The sequence below is a fragment of the Scardinius erythrophthalmus genome, assembly GCF_964197995.2.
Source record: "Scardinius erythrophthalmus genome assembly, chromosome: 21".
Classification (NCBI taxonomy): Eukaryota; Metazoa; Chordata; class Actinopteri; order Cypriniformes; family Leuciscidae; genus Scardinius; species Scardinius erythrophthalmus.
In genome coordinates, this window is record NC_138241.1 from 28,914,744 (window position 1) to 28,933,094 (window position 18,351).

The window sequence follows — 18,351 nt, forward strand, 5'->3', positions numbered from 1 at the left end:
CACATGTTGAATTGTAACAGGGATTTCCCCAACATCCTGCTCAAAGTAAACTACACATTTGTAGATACCAGTGTCCTCGACTGTTATATTTTCCAACAGGATTGAAAAGTTTCCTTTAAAGATCTGCTCAGGAAAAAAATGTGCTCTGCCCCAGTAAGACGGATACTGAGCCTCGGGTCTGTCCTCACCATTCTGAAACAAGTGCACTAATGCCTCTTCATCTGTCTTCTTCCACTCGACCTCCAGCTCCTCCACAGGTAATGGGGTTTCCACAGAGCAGGGCAGGATGATGGAACCCCCCAGTTGTGCAACCAGAGACTGAGCAGGTCCTTGAACCAAGAGCCCTTCAAAAACAAAACATGAAACAACAGCAATTTAGATGGGACTGTTGGTAAAGAACAGTGCACAAGTCATAAACACATAATGCAAGCAAGTATGGAACAAAGCATGTGATCCTTACCTTCAGTTGTAAGAAGAGCTGTTGCTGATATCAAGACTCTAAACATGTTTAAGGTGCGCATATCTACAGAGCTCGGAAAATCTCTGAATTTAAGAGTAAAAATAAACAGCCCTAGTAAGAACTAACCAGAGGTGTCAAGTAACGAAGTACAAATACTTCGTTACCTTACTTAAGTAGAAATTTGGGGTATCTATACTTTACTGGAGTAATTATTTTTCAGACGACTTTTTACTTCTACTCCTTACATTTTGACACAATTATCTGTACTTTCTACTCGTTACATTGTAAAAAAAAAAAAATAGCCTCGTTACTCTCATTTAATTTCGGCTTGTTTTCATTCCGGCTAGTCGTCGTTAAAAAAAAAAAAAAAAAAAAAATTGGCCAATTACACAAACGGTTTAGATCTGACTCCCGCCTCCTGAAGACACATCGCTAAACTGATTGGCGTTGTGGTGTCTTTCTAACTTGTGAGAGGCTGTAGTCATATTTGGTTGTGCGCAGCGGCGAGAGAGAGAGAGAGAGAGATTTTTTCCTTACATTACTTTTATACTTTAAGTAGTTTTGAATCAAGTACTCTTATACTTTTACTTGAGTAAAAAGCTTGAGTTGATACTTCAACTTCTACAGAAGTCTTTTTAAACCCTAGTATCTATACTTCTACCTGAGTACTGAATGTGAATACTTTTGACACCTCTGGAACTAACTTACATTATCAAAACTTCTTCCTACTTTCATTTTATTCAAGTTGTGCAACATGGACTTTCAGTAAGGGTAAAATCTTTCCGTGGCAGGGGCAGCTGCCACTGGCGCCTGTCACTCGACCTGCCACCGCTTTACGTGCCTGTCACTCGACCTGCCACCGCTTTACGTGCCTGTCACTCGACCTGCCACCGCCATACGCGCCTGTCACTCGACCTGCCACGGCTATATGTGCCTGTCACTCGACCTGCCACGGCTATATGTGCCTGTCACTCGACCTGCCACCGCTTTACGTGCCTGTCACTCGACCTGCCACCGCCATACGCGCCTGTCACTCGACCTGCCACGGCTATATGTGCCTGTCACTCGACCTGCCACGGCTATATGTGCCTGTCACTCGACCTGCCACGGCTATATGCGCCTGTCACTCGACCTGTCACGGCAATATGTGTCTGTCCCGCGACCTGCCACCGCTATATGCGCCTTTCCCGCGACCTGTCGCGGCTATATGCGCCTGTCCCGCGACCTGTCGCAGCTATACTCGCCTGTCAGTCGACACGTCACAGCTATATGCGCCTGTCCCGCGACCTGTCGCGGCTATACTCGCCTCAGTCGCCTGTCAGTCGACCCGTCACGGCTATATGCGCCTGTCCCGCGACCTGTCACGGCTATACTCGCCTGTCAGTCGACCCGTCACGGCTATACTCGCCTGTCCCGCGACCTGTCACGGCTATACTCGCCTGTCCCGCGACCCGTCACGGCTATACTCGCCTGTCCCGCGACCTGTCAAGGTTATACTCGCCTGTCCCGCGACCCGTCACGGCTAGGCTATATGCGGCTGTCCCGTGACCTGTCGCTGCTATACTCTGTCCCGCGATCGGTCACGGGTATATGAGGCTGTCCCGCGACCTGTCACGACTATAGGCTACTCGTCTGTCACTCGCCCCGTCACGCCAGGGGCGACGCCAGAGAATTTTTAACGTGCTGAGGGGGTGCTAGATCATTGACAGGGGAGCTGCATTTAGGGGGAGCTATACTTTATATAGGCTACATGCATAAATGAGCAAAACTTGCCCACTAAATATTTAGCCTAATATTAAATAATTGTATTGACCACAATTAAAGTTTTAATTTTATTAAATTGAACAAGCCCACCATTCAGCATTCAATCAAATAGTTTTATTAATAATAATGTTATTTCAACATAATATCTCGTTATTCCGACATAATATGTGTGCGTGCAACAAACAGCTGTGCATTTGTAAATCCGATGACGCGTGCATTGATTTTTATTAATAAACTAGTGTTTTCTGACAGCGTCGGCTGCAAATAAGAAGTTGACGATCACCATATTCGTATAGTGAACGCGCCAATAGAGAGAAATGCACATAATGGATTGATTACATAATCAGAGAGTAGCCTTTTTCTTTTCGTTTTGAATTATTTCGTTTAAAGACATTTCAAGATTTTTGTATTTGATGTATTTCTCATGTCTTTGTGAGGCATACACTGAGTTTCGTTAAATTAGGATGAGATGCGCTCGAGGGCACGTGCAATTCAAGTGACCGCACGGGCGCCTCCATGATTATATTGTCTGATATTTGCTGCTTATTTATCCAGGTAATTGGTTGATGAAAAAATAATTAAAATTAAGATACAATTTATACAAAACGAAATTCACTTTAAAGAAAGGCTTTCTACAAAACAAAAGTTAATGAAGTGGTCAAAATCATGTCTGACCCGCTCCATGTCTCTCCATTTGCGCATCCTCTTACTCTGCTGTTCACTTTTCATAAATCAACGTAAATGGAAAAAAATAATACTATAATATTTTTACAAATATGAAACTAAATGCGCTTATTTAATGGCTACAACAGTAGGCTATAGTAGGCCTGAATTCTGAATTGTGCACGCACAAGTTGAAAGGCATTTGTTCAAATCAAGTTCATGGATAATTGTGCGTGCATTTATTATTCATTATGATACTAAAATCATAACAAAGTAGGCTATGCTATGTACAAAAAAAAAAAAAAAAAAAAAAAAATTAGGTGAGCCCAGAATATGAACGCAAAGTTTAATTAGGCTACACGTTAAGCATTTTCCGCCCATAGAAAACCATTATAAGAACGCCTAATGTGGCTTAATGCAGAGAATGTCCCCTTATTATGTCGAAATAACGAGATATTATGTCGAAATAACATATAGTATGTCGAAATAACGACTTATGTCGAAATAAGACTTCTTTTGTCGAAATAACGACTTAATATCTCGAAATAACAAGATATGTTTTCTTTTTTTCTTAAAAATGCGGCCCAGGGCTTTCATAGAATACAGCCTGAATATAATTGCTTCCAGAAATTATTTTTGGGGGTGCTATCGTGGTGCTTTGGTCTTTCTTGGGGGTGCTGAAGCACCTGCTAGCCCCTCGCTAGCGCCACCCATGGTCACGGGTAGGCTATAGCCTATAGGCTGTCCCGCGACCCGTCACGGCTATCGCCTGTCACTCGACCTGTCACGGGCACGGCTATATACGCGCCTGTCCCGCGACCCGTCATCATGGCTATTATGTGCAGGTCCCGCGCCCGTCAAGGCTATAGGCCTATGCGCCTGTCACTCACGTTTAAAAAAAGATGGCTATAGTTGTAATTCTACATGTAGCCTAGCCTACACAAAATAGTAGTAGGCTAGGCGGGCTTAGCCTAATAATAATAATAATAATAATAATAATAGGTAATAATATTGATAATGATGATAATAATAATAATAATAATAGGCTAAATAGTAATAATAATAATAGGCTATCTCAAGCCAACCTCACTGCATGCTATCTTGTAGATCTGTCATGTAGGCTATATCTTATAAACTTGCACTAGCGCTAATATGAAATAGCTTCTTTCATTGTAGCCTATTTTGTAATTCAAAGGATAGCCTATAGAATATTTCAAGACAGTGCAATAGGCCTACATATTTTCCAAAAATGTTGATAACTTTAGAATAAATCTGCCTATTGTAATGCCACTGGTAAGGTTTGTCATTGTCACCTCACTCTGACCACATCACATCGATTTCGTAACTGCGCCACCTACTGGTCAAAAGTGATATACCATTTAACCATCTTATAAGATAGGCTAGAACTGTTTGATTTTCAGATCAACAGCCGCATAGCCGTGACAGGTCGCGGGACAGGCGAGTATAACCGTGACAGAAAGCGGGACAGCCGCGTATAGCCGTGACGGGTCGCGGGACAGGCGAGTACCGTGACAGATAGCGGGACAGGCGAGTCTAGCCGCGACGGGTCGCGGGACAGCCGCGTATAGCCGTGACGGGTCGCGGGACAGCCGCGTATAGCCGTGACGGGTCGCGGGACAGGCGCGTATAGCCGTGACGAGTCGCGGGACAGCCGCGTATAGCGGTGGCAGGTCGCGGGACAGCCGCGTATAGCCGTGACGGGTCGCGGGACAGCCGCGTATAGCCGTGACGGGTCGCGGGACAGCCCTGTATAGCCGTGACGGGTCGCGGGACAGCCGCGTATAGCCGTGACGGGTCGCGGGACAGCCGCGTATAGCCGTGACGGGTCGCGGGACAGGCGCGTATAGCCGTGACGGGTCGCGGGACAGGCGCGTATAGCGGTGGCAGGTCGAGTGACAGGCGCGTATAGCGGTGGCAGGTCGAGTGACAGGCGCGTATAGCGGTGGCAGGTCGAGTGACAGGCGCGTATAGCGGTGGCAGGTCGAGTGACAGGCGCATATAGTGGTGGCAGGTCGAGTGACAGGCGCCAGTGGCAGCTGCCCCTGCCACGGAAAGATTTTACTCCCTCTCTGGACTTTGACCGAGGATGCACATGATTGACTTCATACAACCATAACTCAGAAGCTGAATTTGCTCTTAATCTCAGTTGATGGCTCTCTTGTTCTACTCTACATTCAAAAGCTTGGGGTTGGTGAGATTTTGTAATGTTTTTGAAAGAAGTCCCTAATGCCAGAGACAATTTTTGCTCAAGACTGCAGTTATTTGATCTAAAATATAGTTAAAACTGTAATTTTGTAAAATATTATTACAATTATATTACAATTTAAATGTAGCCATTTACTAGAATATATTTTAATAAGTCCTTTATTCCTGTGAAAAGCTGAATTTTCAGCAGTCATTACTCCAGTCTTCAATGTCAAACGATCCTTCAGAAATCATTCTGATTTGCTGTTTTCATAACAACTTAAAGTCAAGCAGTTAGTCAGGAATCTAGAATCCCACCTGATGTGCCTCATGCTCCATCTAACCTGGGATCTCGTATGTACTTTACCCTGAACGCAGATTTGCGGAAACAATGGATATAACGAAATCTACTAAGTCAGAATAAAATCAAATGTAACAATTTATTATTAGTCAGGTCAATATATTATGCCAATTACATCAGTTGAAAGATAATAAACACAAAACATCAAATGCTCTGGAATAATGGAAAAGATGTATAAGCTACCTGACATAATAAAAATACATGATGCTGAGTGTCTTTAGGTCACTCCCTGGGGCAGAAACTTCTTTCAAATGGAAACATTTGCTAACAATGGGAATTTGCAGAGTTTACACCTTTTGAGGGCAGGATACCATTTGCCTGGAAGACACCCTCCTCTGTAAGCAAGATATCTCTAAACTCTTAAAAACTTTATTACCTTTTTATTTAGCTCTTTGGGAATGAGACCTTTGTACCAGTCGCACTGACACATTTCAAATGACACCAAACATGTATAGTGCAAGTATAACTGTTCACATTGAACCATATAGCTTTTTGGGTTGAATTTCAGGTGATCTCAGCATGAGAGAGACGAGATGGGGAAGGGAGAGAAATGTAAATTAATACAATACTGAGTTGATTGACTGTGGTTCAGTCTTGGATGGGGATGCTAGTTTCTCAAGAGAAAGTTCAAAAGTTAAGAGATATGGAGAAATTTCACTTGAATATCTATTTATACCAGTCAGTTTACACAGACTCAAACACTAATAAGGCTCCAGTATTTAAATCTTTTATTGTTTTGATGTTAGACTTATTTGGAGATTATATCAATCAGATTAAAGCTAAAGTGTAAATATGTTCCCTTTTTATTATAAGAGTTTTGGAGGTCTAATGAACCCGAATATAAATTTTCATTTTAATGAACTGCAGTTGCAGCAGAAAGTCTATGTATATCAGTAACAAGAGAACATTTGTTTGAAATGTGCAGTCATTAGAATGGAAAAGGAGCCAGAATATTAGGACACAAACATTAGGGATTAAATAAAAGATCAACAATAAAAAGAAAATTCAAGATCTTCCTATTTTCAGGGCACCTTTATTGTATTAGAGAGCCATTTTCCATTGCTTTACAGGTATAATTACAATCTATTGCAAACTTTTCCTCATCAAGATATATGAAAAGATATTGTTTACGCCAAATCGTTTCTATATCAGACTTGGCACAGGGTTTTGAGAGATTTGATTTCAACTCGTGACACATTTAAACTTTTACAGAGGCAGGTTAATACTGCAGGTTAGAAGTCCAAATAAAACCTCTCAGAGAGAAACAATACTTTTGGTTTGAAACCCTCAGACTGGGTCATAAGTCAAATACTTTTCCCAATAGTAAAAAAAAAAAATAATAATTTGCAGTGACCATTCATAAAACTTTTGACAGCCTTAAAAATTATATAAAGCTTCATGCCACTATCTTGAAAACCATTAAAACCAATAACTGACTTAAAAGGGAATGTATTATTTTGTGGGGAAAGTTAAAATCGCAGCCATCATACCTTTGTCCAAACTCACTCTCTTTAACTTGTATATAGACTGATAGTAAGACTTGAACTATTTTGAAACAAAAATTATGAAATATTCAGATGAATGACCAAACACTAAAGCCCCACGCTGTTTTATGCATGTGAAGTTTTTTACTGTATCCAACTAATTACAATGATTTTGAGATGCTTAAATCCCTCTGTCAGTGTGCTGTGAATCAGGGGTGTGATTTGGCGTTGTGTCGCTCTATGCCTTTGTTTTCTGGAATATGCTTGTAAGTGCAGCGGTCATTCTTTAAGCAGCCAGTTGTCCTCCAAAAATAACATTCATCAGGTTGTTTACTGAAAAAAAAAAAAAAAAAAAAAAAGTAAAGACAAGTTTCAAATTACCATAAAAACATTGCATATATACCATTTATAATATTGCTCAAATACTATCTATTTGAATCTTGTATTGTATTATACTGCAAAACAGCATGCAATAACATTTATTGTATTGTATTATACTGCAAAACAGCATGCAATAACATTCATTGTATATGATTATATTTATTAAAATCATAAATGGATACTGCCTTATTGGGACATTACTTGTCCCTGTCCCTCCTGTACACCTAACCCTAACCACATTTAACCTTCTGATCAGTAAAAGTGTCCTTGAAGGCTCAGGAAGAAAGCCATGGTTGTATATGGCATTTCTAACTTCTAAACACAGTGATATTTAAGTTTTGTGCAACAATTCAAAATCAGCAAGTTTACTCACTCAATCTTCCCTGAGGACCCTGTAGATGCATCTCTGGACACTCCAAGACGCGTGTGAATCCTATCAGGATAGCGCACCACTAGAGTTGTCCCATCAATGGCATAACCCTGCAATACACAAGAAACATACATAAACTGTAATGTTTCCCTCATTGAAAAGACAAAATGTATTCCGTCCCCACTGCAAGACCTTCATTTGACCTCCAAAATCACTGGACAAGGGTTAAACATATAAGCAGCTATATTATCATCAGCATGTTTAACATTCAACTGAACAAAGCAACAGAGCAAACATACTTACATGAAAGTCTTGTATGGCCTTCTCACAGTCCTCCTTCTTGGTGTAGTTAACAAACGCACAGTGTCTCATTTGTAACACTCTGACACTATGGACTTGTCCAACACTGTTTCACAAAGATGAGCTCCATTACATCAATACTGAATTAGCATTTTACTAGTTTTACAGTTTTCAAAACCAATGAGGTCACTTACATGCTGAATAGGGCATAAAGCTTAGCCTCTGTTACAGAAGGCACTAGATCTCCAACCCAGATAGGGAATAGCTCTCTGTTTAGGGATGAAAGACACATCAGGATTCAGCTGATTTTAAGGAGAAAGGTTGTCTCATGAAAGCCTGTATGTGCGCATCTTACTGGGCATGATGACGAACTGGAGCAGCGACTGGCATACTGGGTCGAGGCTGATTCTGAGGAAGAGGTCTGAGAGGGAAGTTAGCTGGAGGTTTTGGGTGACGCTCTACAGACGTAAACTCACTTTCTGTGGGAACTAGGACGGGGGCTAAACCTAAAAAGAATGAGAGTTATCAATGCAATCTCAATTAATGATTTTTTTTAAATTGTCTTTCAGAGTAAATAAATAAATAAAAATTATATATATATATATATATATATATATATATATATATATATATATATATATATATATATATATATATATATATATATATATATATATAGGAGTGAAGGAAATATATCAGGGTCAGAAATACAGGGGTTTAAGCCAGACACCAAAATGAACATTAAATGCCCCCCGAATTCAAGATACAGGGGTAAAAAAAAAAAATAATAATAATAATCTCAAACCATTATGAAATTGTTGTGTAAATGCATTTATGCCACATCTAAGCAGAATTAAACGGTCTGTAAGAGTAAATAAACATATCAGATTCAACTTTGCAATGTAAAGATAGCATTAGTTGAACAAATTTTATTAGTAACAGACTACAGTATTCTAATTGAGTGAATTAATTTAATAAATGTAAATACTGGATACAAAAATCAATTATATACTTATTAAAAGAGAATTATAAAAATGACAAATGCTCCAGGAAATCACTTATTTTACTAATTAAAGGGTGGTATAATGCCCTTTTCACAATATGTAAAAAAAAGTCTTTGATGTCCCTAGAGTGTATATGTGAAGTTTTAGCTCAAAATACCCCACAGATATTTTTATATAGCATGTTAAAGTTGTCACTTTTTGAAGGTGAGCAAAAACGCACTGTTTTGTGTCTGTTCCTTTAAATGCAAATGAGCTGCTGCTCCCGGCACAGAGGGCAGAGCTTGAATGTGTCCTAGTGTCATTTCTGTATGGTTAGTTGATGAATTTATGTAGCTTATGTGTAGTTATCTTCTAGTCATTGATTAGCATATTCTGTCTTGATAATCTATAAATCGTGTTCAGGGGGCGGGTTTATATAAATTCTAGCGTTAGTGATGTCACTAACCCGGGAGGAATGTCGTGTAGTCCCTACCAGCCGTTTGTTATAGTCCTTAAAAAGCAATTTCTTTAAAAGCAAATATCTCCCTTTGCTTTGAACTTTGAGCGTTGTAAATTTGCAGATGTCCTTTATGCTCAAACAGCAACATTACACACTAAGTATTGTTAGAAAAGTGAAATCATAAAGAACCACCCCTTTAATATGAAAATTACTTAATACTTCACAATATTATTTACCCATAGGGTAAATATATCCCCTGAATAGAAAAGTTAATTTCTGTATTTTATAGTATAATTTCTCACTGATATGTAGATGCATTATCATACCTGATACCCCAGAGAGAGCTTCTAAGGCTTTTTCTACAGTTCCATAAAGAATAAGGGCATTCGAACTATGCTCTTTGGTGAATCCCATTTCCTGTTGAAGAAGCAAACGTATATTGATATGCACATTCAGGTGATTTATAACAAACGGGCAACTTAAAACCAATATTCAGCTGCTGACAACATTGAAGCAGTATGAACGCTAAAATAAAGTGTGGTCCTTTATTTACTCATATCCACTCACCATAAGCTGCATCATCTGCACCCTCATCATCTCCTCAGCTGCTTCCTTAATTGTACTGTCCAGTATTAACACTTCATTATATGTAAGTCTGGCTTCATAATATCTCTAACAGAGGGGGAAACAACAAGATTGTGTGAGAATAAAATAGCAGAGGGGAATTTGCTGTACTCTAAATGATGGATGAAAATGGCAAAAAGTTGCATCAATACCTTCAAACCAACCAGCGCTTTGCCTTTTCTGTAAAGCCCTTTAATCCATTTGGGGTTCATAGAAAGAGCAATATCAGCATCATTTAAAGCTTTCTCATACTCCAGCATCTGTTCATAGCAGTAAGAACGATTTCCAAACAACCTGCAAAGACAGACACACAAACACATTATAAATGTAACCTCTTCAAAGACATGCTCTGCTTGATTTATAACTAGTTTTTTTTATTCATAACTCATGTTTTAGTTGAAACTGTTGACATGGATGCTTACTTATACTCTTTAGGGTTGTGTTTTATAGCATCTGTAAAATATTTCACAGCCATCTGCAGGTTTCCTGAGGCGGCATACTGGTTACCTATAACTATAGAAAAGATGTGGGAATTAGGAGGGCATTTCATGACTAAACCATTTTTAAAGAAAAACCTCACACACCTGCCAGCTCCACGCTTCTTGTAATAAAATAATTTGCATTGACAGTCTCCTCTGACTTTTCCTCCTCTTTGTTGTTATCAATCTACAGGAATAAAAAATGTAATGTTATGGAAATACTGTCAAGAATTGGCAGCTTCAGAAAGGCTGGCTAAAAGGATCATGGTTATATGAAGATACTTTAGCAAGAATATGGTAAATAAGCCTCTTATGCTCACCAAGGCTGCATTTATTTGATAAACAGTAAAAACAGTAATAATGTGGAATATTACAGTTTAAAATAACCTATCTACTGTATTGCAAATTGTTATTTATATTCAACTACAATTTCATAGTCATCGTGTGAAAATCCGTGCTACTGCATCCTGTTCTGCGAGTGCTTATGTACACACTGTTAAACAGTAACTTTTGAGAAGAAAGTGGCACTTCTGCTTTCAAAGCTGCTCGGGGATACTGAAATAGCCTTCTTTGAGAAATGCATCAGATTTGCTGTATGAATGTTATTTTCATCTCTCTCTGGTTTCCCTTCTGGAATATACATGTATTCTTCTCATTGCCTTGTACAGGTATATCAATCATTTTTTCTTTTATTTGTTTTGATCTGATTACATCTATATTTAGAGAAATTATTAACCATCATCTCTGTCAGGATTTGATCTACTGCCATTTCAATACATTCTTTAAACTACCCACTTTTTTGTATAATGACAACTATTAACTTGTCCTCCTAATCTCCTATTTCAGTAATGGTTAAAGGTCAGTTTTATTACAAAGTATACTGCATCACGCCTATTCCTGTCTTTTTGTCATCTTCCCACCAATAAAAAAAAAAATATACAAAAAAATAAATTAACTCACAATCCTGTGAAAACAATTTGGCAGTTGATCAAAAATACTGGTCATAAGGGATTACATATCTCAGTTCATTTAAAAGTTGTTCAGTTTCAACTTAAGACTACTTTTATTTCCACTAAGACATAAGAACTGTAGCTATTACATATTCACCTGCTTGTCTCCAAAGCTCATTTGTATCGAGATCATTAAACATGATACAACACTGAATCACTAGGCAGTAAACCAGCTGATTTCTATTTTAGACACACGCCCAATAGCTATATTTTCATTCAAAGTTGTGATTTTAACTCAAGCACAAAATTGGAACATCGCATAAAACATCTGCGAATAAAGCAGTGTTTTCATCCCATGTGAGCAAGAGAACAAAACAGGCACTTACTGGGAAATTGATGCAAAATATCTAGTAAAAAAAGGAAGTTGCAGCAATCGGGGACACTACCGTGGCTCTTTTTTCCTACATCATAAATGACTTGCATGTCAGAGCGGATTAAACAAATGCAGGAGTTTCTTACTATCATATATATATCTTTTTTTTTTTTAAAGACTAAATTTTCCTACACATTCTCTTATTTCATCCTTTCCAACCTGTTTTTGTGGTGTAGTGGTGGCTTTCTGCTCCGACCCATGCTGTTTTCTTGAGTTTGCTTGAGCAGGTTTCTTGTCAGGTTTGGGTTTTTGTTCTAGTTTGCGCTTGGCGATAGCAGCTGCGTTTGACACAAAGCAGCTATTCATGTCAAGCTCCTAAGACACACATAAAGCACTGTCACTGAAGAGCTCTTCATCAATCATATCACTTTTGTAAATGACAAACATTAAATCATATTGCCCACCTCCGGTTCCATCGTTGTTTTTTCCTCTTCGTCATCTTCATCGTCATTACTGCTATCACTGCTCTCCATAGGTTTTGAGGTGTGTTGAGGACCAGAAGTCACAGATGAACAATTTTTGTTTTTAATTTTATTTTCATTTTCATCTTTATCTGTATGTTTAGTCTTTTCTGGTCCAGGGTCAACTTGTACCTTAGAACAAAGAAAGAAACACCAAGATAAAATTAAGTCTGTGGACTTTCGGTGAGACAGACTCAAAACGATGGAGGCATGACGAGTGACCATAAACCACAGCATAATTTTAATTAATACTTAAACCATACAACATAGCAGTCACACACAATAACATTTGTTTTCTCTTACCGGTTTATTTTTTTCTTTATCTGCATTTTCCTTCTCTAATTTTTCCAGCCGACGTCTCTCTTTCTGTCTCTGTTATATTTCAGAAAAATTTAACTCAGCAAAATATTCCTGCTTATGATAATCAGACAAAAATACTTTTTTTTTCTTCATGTATGCCCTCACCATCTTTTTCTGTTTCTTCTTCTCTGCCTTTTTCTTAAGTTTTTCTTCTTCATCCACTAGCTCTTTTGCATTTCTTTCTGCTTCCTAAAAAGAAGTTAAATAATAATATGTTAAATGAAAAGTTAAATAAAACAACGAGTGAATCACAGGTGTTAGACACAAACCTCAGCTGTTAAGTGTTTGGATGGTTTTGGCAGGCCTCTATCAAGGAAGTTGTGAGAAAAGCCACAGTATCTGTTGTTTGTACGGACATCATACTTATCGTTATCGTCGTCATAATCATAATAATCCTCATCTGATGAATCTTCATATCCTGTAAATTGAGCTGCAAACTGGTCCAGTTCTGGAACTTTAATACAAATAAATAAATAAAATTGCTTAAATGCCACACAAACCTAAAGTTCATTAAGTGGAAATGAGTAGAAAAACACTATAGTTATGAAGATTATAATGTGACCCAGTTAGGGTTGGGTACCGAGACCCGGTTCCAATAGGGAACCGGTTCCGACGTAAACGGTAGTAACCAGACCGAATAAGAACGAAACTTTCGGTGCCTGATTTCGGTGCCTGACGTTTTTTTACCGCCCCCTATAAAACATCTCGCGGCACGAATGATCCAATAATAAAACATCTCCAGTAAACCAGCAGAGCGAGCATTAATTTAGTTCGTTTGTTAAATAAGAGGCGATCTAGCGCTGAAATGCGTTTTTTAAATCAAGTGATCAAAGTGCTCGTTGCCGCTGCGATCAGTGGCGCGGATACAGTGTTTTCTCTTGTGGCGCGCGCACACCGCACTGTCACTCGGACGCGCGCTTCGTTGCGGAGATCGATCTATTTATGAGGCGCCGTCTATATGATTATGTGCGCGGAGAGTTTGTGTGTGTGTGTGTGTGTGTGTGCTCGCGTCTCAGATGAGTATGCGCGGAGAGTTCCGCGCGTCTCGTGTGTGTGTGTAGAGTTTGCGTGTTTGTGCGTGAGCGACTTTAGATGTGATGTTGAGCATTTCATATTAGTTTGAGCATTCAGCAGTATACATGTATGACTACTTAGTAGGCCTATATGTGTATGCAAGGGTTTCATATGTGCGTGAATGAAGTTTGATTTAAAGGGATACTCCACTTTAAAATGAAAATTCTGTCATCATATACTCACCCTCATGTTGTTTCAATTCTTTATGAATTTCTTTCTTCTGCTGAACAGAAAGGAAGATATTTAGAATAATATCAGTAACCAGACAGTTTCTGGTCTCATTTACTTCCATAGTATTTTTTTTTCCTAGTAGCCTATGGAAGTCAATGAGACCAGAAACTGTCTGGTTACTGACATTCTTCTAAATATCTTCCTTCCTGTTCAGCAGAAGAAAGAAATTCATACAGGTTTGAAACAACATGAGGGTGAGTATATGATGACAGAATTTTCATTTTAAAGTGGAGTATCCCTTTAAGCCCTAGACGACGCCTATCTATTCATTCTGGTGAAATCACAAAATATAATGGACACAACGTGTCCCTGCTTGATATACAACCACTGATGAGCATAATCGTAAAAAATAAAAAAATAAACTACGAATGCGGATTAGAACCCAAAACCTCTGACACGCCTGACTAAAGTTCAAGTTCAGCTGCCAGTGTTCCTCTTCGGATAAGTCAAGTATTTTAATGCCAACTGCAAATCTTGCATATCAAGTATGAAGTATATCAATATCAAGTATATTTATATGAGGCTATACTGTGTGTGTTAAATATTTCTGCTCAGTGTCAGATATTTCTCTGTTTTGTAAAAGTCATAATATTAGAAGACAAAATTTTGATGTTAACTCAAGTGTTTTCGGCTACATCAGTAGCCTTTTAAACGGCACAATTTTTCATTTAATCAGAAATCAGAAAATCACTCTCTCACACACACACACACACACACACACACACACACACACACACACACACACACACACACACACACACACACACACACACTCAGGTATTATTTTTTTGATAAAGTGTGTGCGGTTTAGTTTTGTTAAGTACCGTTTCAAGAACCGTTTAAGCACCGGAACCGTTTGAAAAATACCGAGTAGGTACTGGTATCGGATAAAACCCAACCGATACCCAACCCTAGACCCAGTTCATCTTTTACCTTAAAACAAAGAAAATTGATTTACAAGAACTTTAATGTTGGCATGAAATGGAAGTTAATATAAATAAGAGTGGTCAATAAGAGTAATTAAATAAGAGTGGTCAATTATTATTTCATGGTGACTTTCATACCATAGGGACATTTGTTTTTTGTATCCAAAGAAAAGACATCATGCATTCAGTCAGTTTTGAATATTTCAATCGGTATTGCTGAACAAAGCTCAAGTTGAAAGCACATTTTTGCATTTAAAACTTAAGAGCACTAGAACAAACAATATATGGAGTAGTTTTAAAGTATTGCAATTGCAATAACAGCCAAGTTTGAATATAAGACCAGCCCTACTATATAAACGACCATGTATGACTATCAGCCTAGGTCATGTTTGTGTAAAATAAAGACGTTTCTTACCAAATCCACAACCAAAACTTAAAGCATCTAAGAAGCTGCGGTTTGCCTGTCTACCGTTGATCAAATCGACCATAGCCTCCTAAAAAAGGGCAACACAGAAAAATATAAATTACGGACTCAAACTCACCACCCCAGATTAATTGGAATTTAAATAATGCTGAATAATGTGATCAATTAATACACAGAAACGTAATCACTCACGTGAGTCCTCATGAGGCGCTCATTATCACGCATCCGGAAGTATTCTGAAATAATCATTAGAAAAACATCTTTTAAAAGTTTGAACAGGACATACATTAACACAGATACACTAAAAGTGAATTGTGTGGCTTGATCCGCAGTATGTGATCAAAACATGGCTTCTCGTCTTTCGTATGCTGTTAAAGTTTGAGATATACAAAAACCGACAATATGCTAAAGATTAACAAGACAGTAGAAATAAAAATGGAATTGGGCAAATCTTTCAGAGCCTCCGCACAATTTCAGGCCTGTAATTGTTCAACGACACATCCTCTCTATTGTGTTAGAGCTACATGTGTTTGCATGAGCTGGCGAAGTTTTAGTAGTAGACGTCATGAAAAGAGCCGAGCAATACTTACCCGGTCCTATGGTATTCTTTCTTGACATTTTAGCGAATATATTTATATATGTTAAGTAATTCTAAATTATAAAATATTAAAGTAACTTCTATATGGTGTTACATTCCTTCAAATCGTAATGTTTTCTTGAGATTCGTCTCCACCTTTGCCCACACAAACAGTGCCCGTTTACACGCATGCGCACCTACTTTCTAGACGTACGTACGCGCGCAACCATGATGCACCACGTGGTGCGGTTGGGAAGAGAGAAATAATTTTATACATTCTGGATTGAATTCTCTAATGTTATAAATTGCAGTGTGCTCCAGGGTTTCTCTCTGCTTTTTAAGGATGTACTGTTTGGTTTCTTTAATATACCAAAAGATAAAATTAATGAATATTTTATTAACCTATTATTACTTCTTGCAAAATTTCACATTCACCGCAGTAAATTTACTCGTCAAAATCCTTTATTATTGTTTTTGAAAAAGAGGTTCAACAGCATGTCCAAACTATTTCATCTTCCAAGAATCTAATAAGAATGTAATATTTTTAATTTATTTTGTTAAAGCTTTTGTTTTGTATTATTTATTTACTGTTGCATATGTCTTTAAATGATGCTTTGCATGTAATGTCACCTTTTTGCACGTAATGTTGATATTTTCTGTATTTGTATCTTTGGTACCTTGGCATTAATAATAATAATAAAAAAGAAATAATTTTATACGTTAAGATAACTGCATTTATGCATACTGTGCAAATACAGTTTGTCAACTAAATATAATAGACTATATTTTAATGTAAATACCTTTTCTAATTTCTTTGTTTGTTATGAGGTTGCATATTTTAATTACACAATAAAATGCTAAATGAATCATTGAACCATGTACCAGCAGAGATATTATGTCTTTTTGGCTTGTGTTTTCTGTCAGTATTTGGAAACCTTTGAATTATATAGTCTTGTGGAGTGAGGTAATAATCATAAAATATATTTTAGAGGGTGGACTGTGGGTGTGCCAATGGGGAGAATCCAAGAATATAATGAAATAATTGTGGCAAGAGTTTAGGGATGTGCCAAAAAAAATAAAGGTCATTTTATTGAGGTCATTAATTGTATAAAAGTGAAAGCTGCTTCTGGGATTGGTAGATGTTCTGCAGGCATCTCAGCTTTGTTGTCTTTACCAATGAAGTCAAGCCTTCAGGGTTTGGCATCTGGAACTCCCTGACAATTTATTTATTTTATTTTTTTGAAAGAGAGAAGACAACAATAAGAGGTAACAACTTTCTACAACAACAATAAGTACAATATGAGTTTATCTGCTGGTTTGTTTGAGGGACCCCCAAGGGAAACAGCAGGATTTTTCACTAAATACACATTTGACACTTGAACCTTGCACTTTTGTGTTGTTAAGACTTGAACCTTTCAATCACAAATAGATTTTAGTGCAACTAAAAATTATATCTCCAAACCTGTCAAAAAACTGATTTCAAATTGGTGACCAAATGTTTTAAATCCTAAGTAGCCTAATACAAAAAGAAATGCTTTCCTGGCTTCAACTGGTTTGTATTTACATTATCTTTTCTTTATTTACTGCCATATGTCCTCTCCAAAACTAAATTTGCCTGTGTAACAACAATGGCGTTTGGTTTTGGTTATTTTATTATTTTAAACTATTTCCCAGTTTACTAGTTTGTACTCTAGGCACTACATTAATTACAGGACATTAAACATCTTTAGTTAAAATAGTTTAGTTTGTTTGCTTGGCCACTATAGGCCTATTTTTCTCTAATATATCTATGCAATTTTCTGAATCTGCAGCACAGATCAAGACAACTGCATGATGAAAACTGTTGTAATGTACAGTTAATGCACATTTTGTATCGATAGTTGTCAATTAATTAATCTAAAGTAACAAAAAATCGAAATTTAAGCAATTATCTTGAAATAACGTTTACACTTTTCATGCCTTGTAGCCTATTTCAGTTCTATGTCAAGATAAAAAGACAAAATACTCTTGTACAATGTAAAGTATAAATAAAGCTTAGCACTTTTTGTACTCTCACTTCCCGCGCAAAGCAGCGGGCTTTTCTTTTTGCCATAGCAACAGCGTTAGTTCGCCTCGCTACTGTCTGGATCTCATGTTGTCTATTCAGCTAAACCGTGTGTGGCTAGGGGGTTCTTGTGTTTAACATCATATTTTCGAGATAACTAAATTCGCTTAAGAAGCTAGCAAGTTATTAGCCGATGACTACACAGTAGATTTTGCAACTGGAACCGTTTTACATCCTGTTACACATTACAACCTGGTTGTATTTTATTAGTTTCACGGTCAATTCAAACTCATGCAAGTGCGCATGCGCGCTAACGTCTGCGTCAGTGCGTCCGTCA

At 37.9% G+C, this 18,351-nt stretch overlaps 1 protein-coding gene across 1 annotated transcript; it reads right to left on the reverse strand.

Annotated features, from left to right (window-relative positions):
• Positions 1-6,466: 6,466 nt before the first annotated feature.
• LOC308681912 (uncharacterized protein) lies at positions 6,467-16,215 on the reverse strand. Its single transcript, XM_081351235.1, has 18 exons — positions 15,984-16,215; positions 15,586-15,629; positions 15,385-15,463; positions 13,008-13,192; positions 12,844-12,927; positions 12,682-12,750; positions 12,322-12,510; positions 12,077-12,232; positions 10,640-10,721; positions 10,478-10,568; positions 10,208-10,349; positions 9,999-10,103; positions 9,758-9,848; positions 8,344-8,494; positions 8,183-8,257; positions 7,992-8,094; positions 7,692-7,798; positions 6,467-7,270 (listed from the first exon to the last, which is right to left on the reverse strand). Exons 1-18 carry the CDS (start codon positions 16,009-16,011, stop codon positions 7,147-7,149), a joined length of 1,905 nt encoding a protein of 634 aa, XP_081207361.1. The 5' UTR covers positions 16,012-16,215; the 3' UTR covers positions 6,467-7,146.
• Between the last annotated feature and the right edge of the window lie 2,136 nt (positions 16,216-18,351).

Bases quoted from the DNA above. Each gene is read 5' to 3' on its own strand.
- LOC308681912 (XM_081351235.1), bottom strand. From the start codon at position 16,011: ATGTCAAGAAAGAATACCATAGGACCGG. The intron at 10,569-10,639 runs GTGTGTGAGGTT...TCTTTTCTATAG, and splicing joins AAGAAGCGTGGAGCTGGCAG to TTATAGGTAACCAGTATGCC. The intron at 8,495-9,757 runs GTATGATAATGC...CATTCTTTTTAG, and splicing joins AGCTCTCTCTGGGGTATCAG to GTTTAGCCCCCGTCCTAGTT.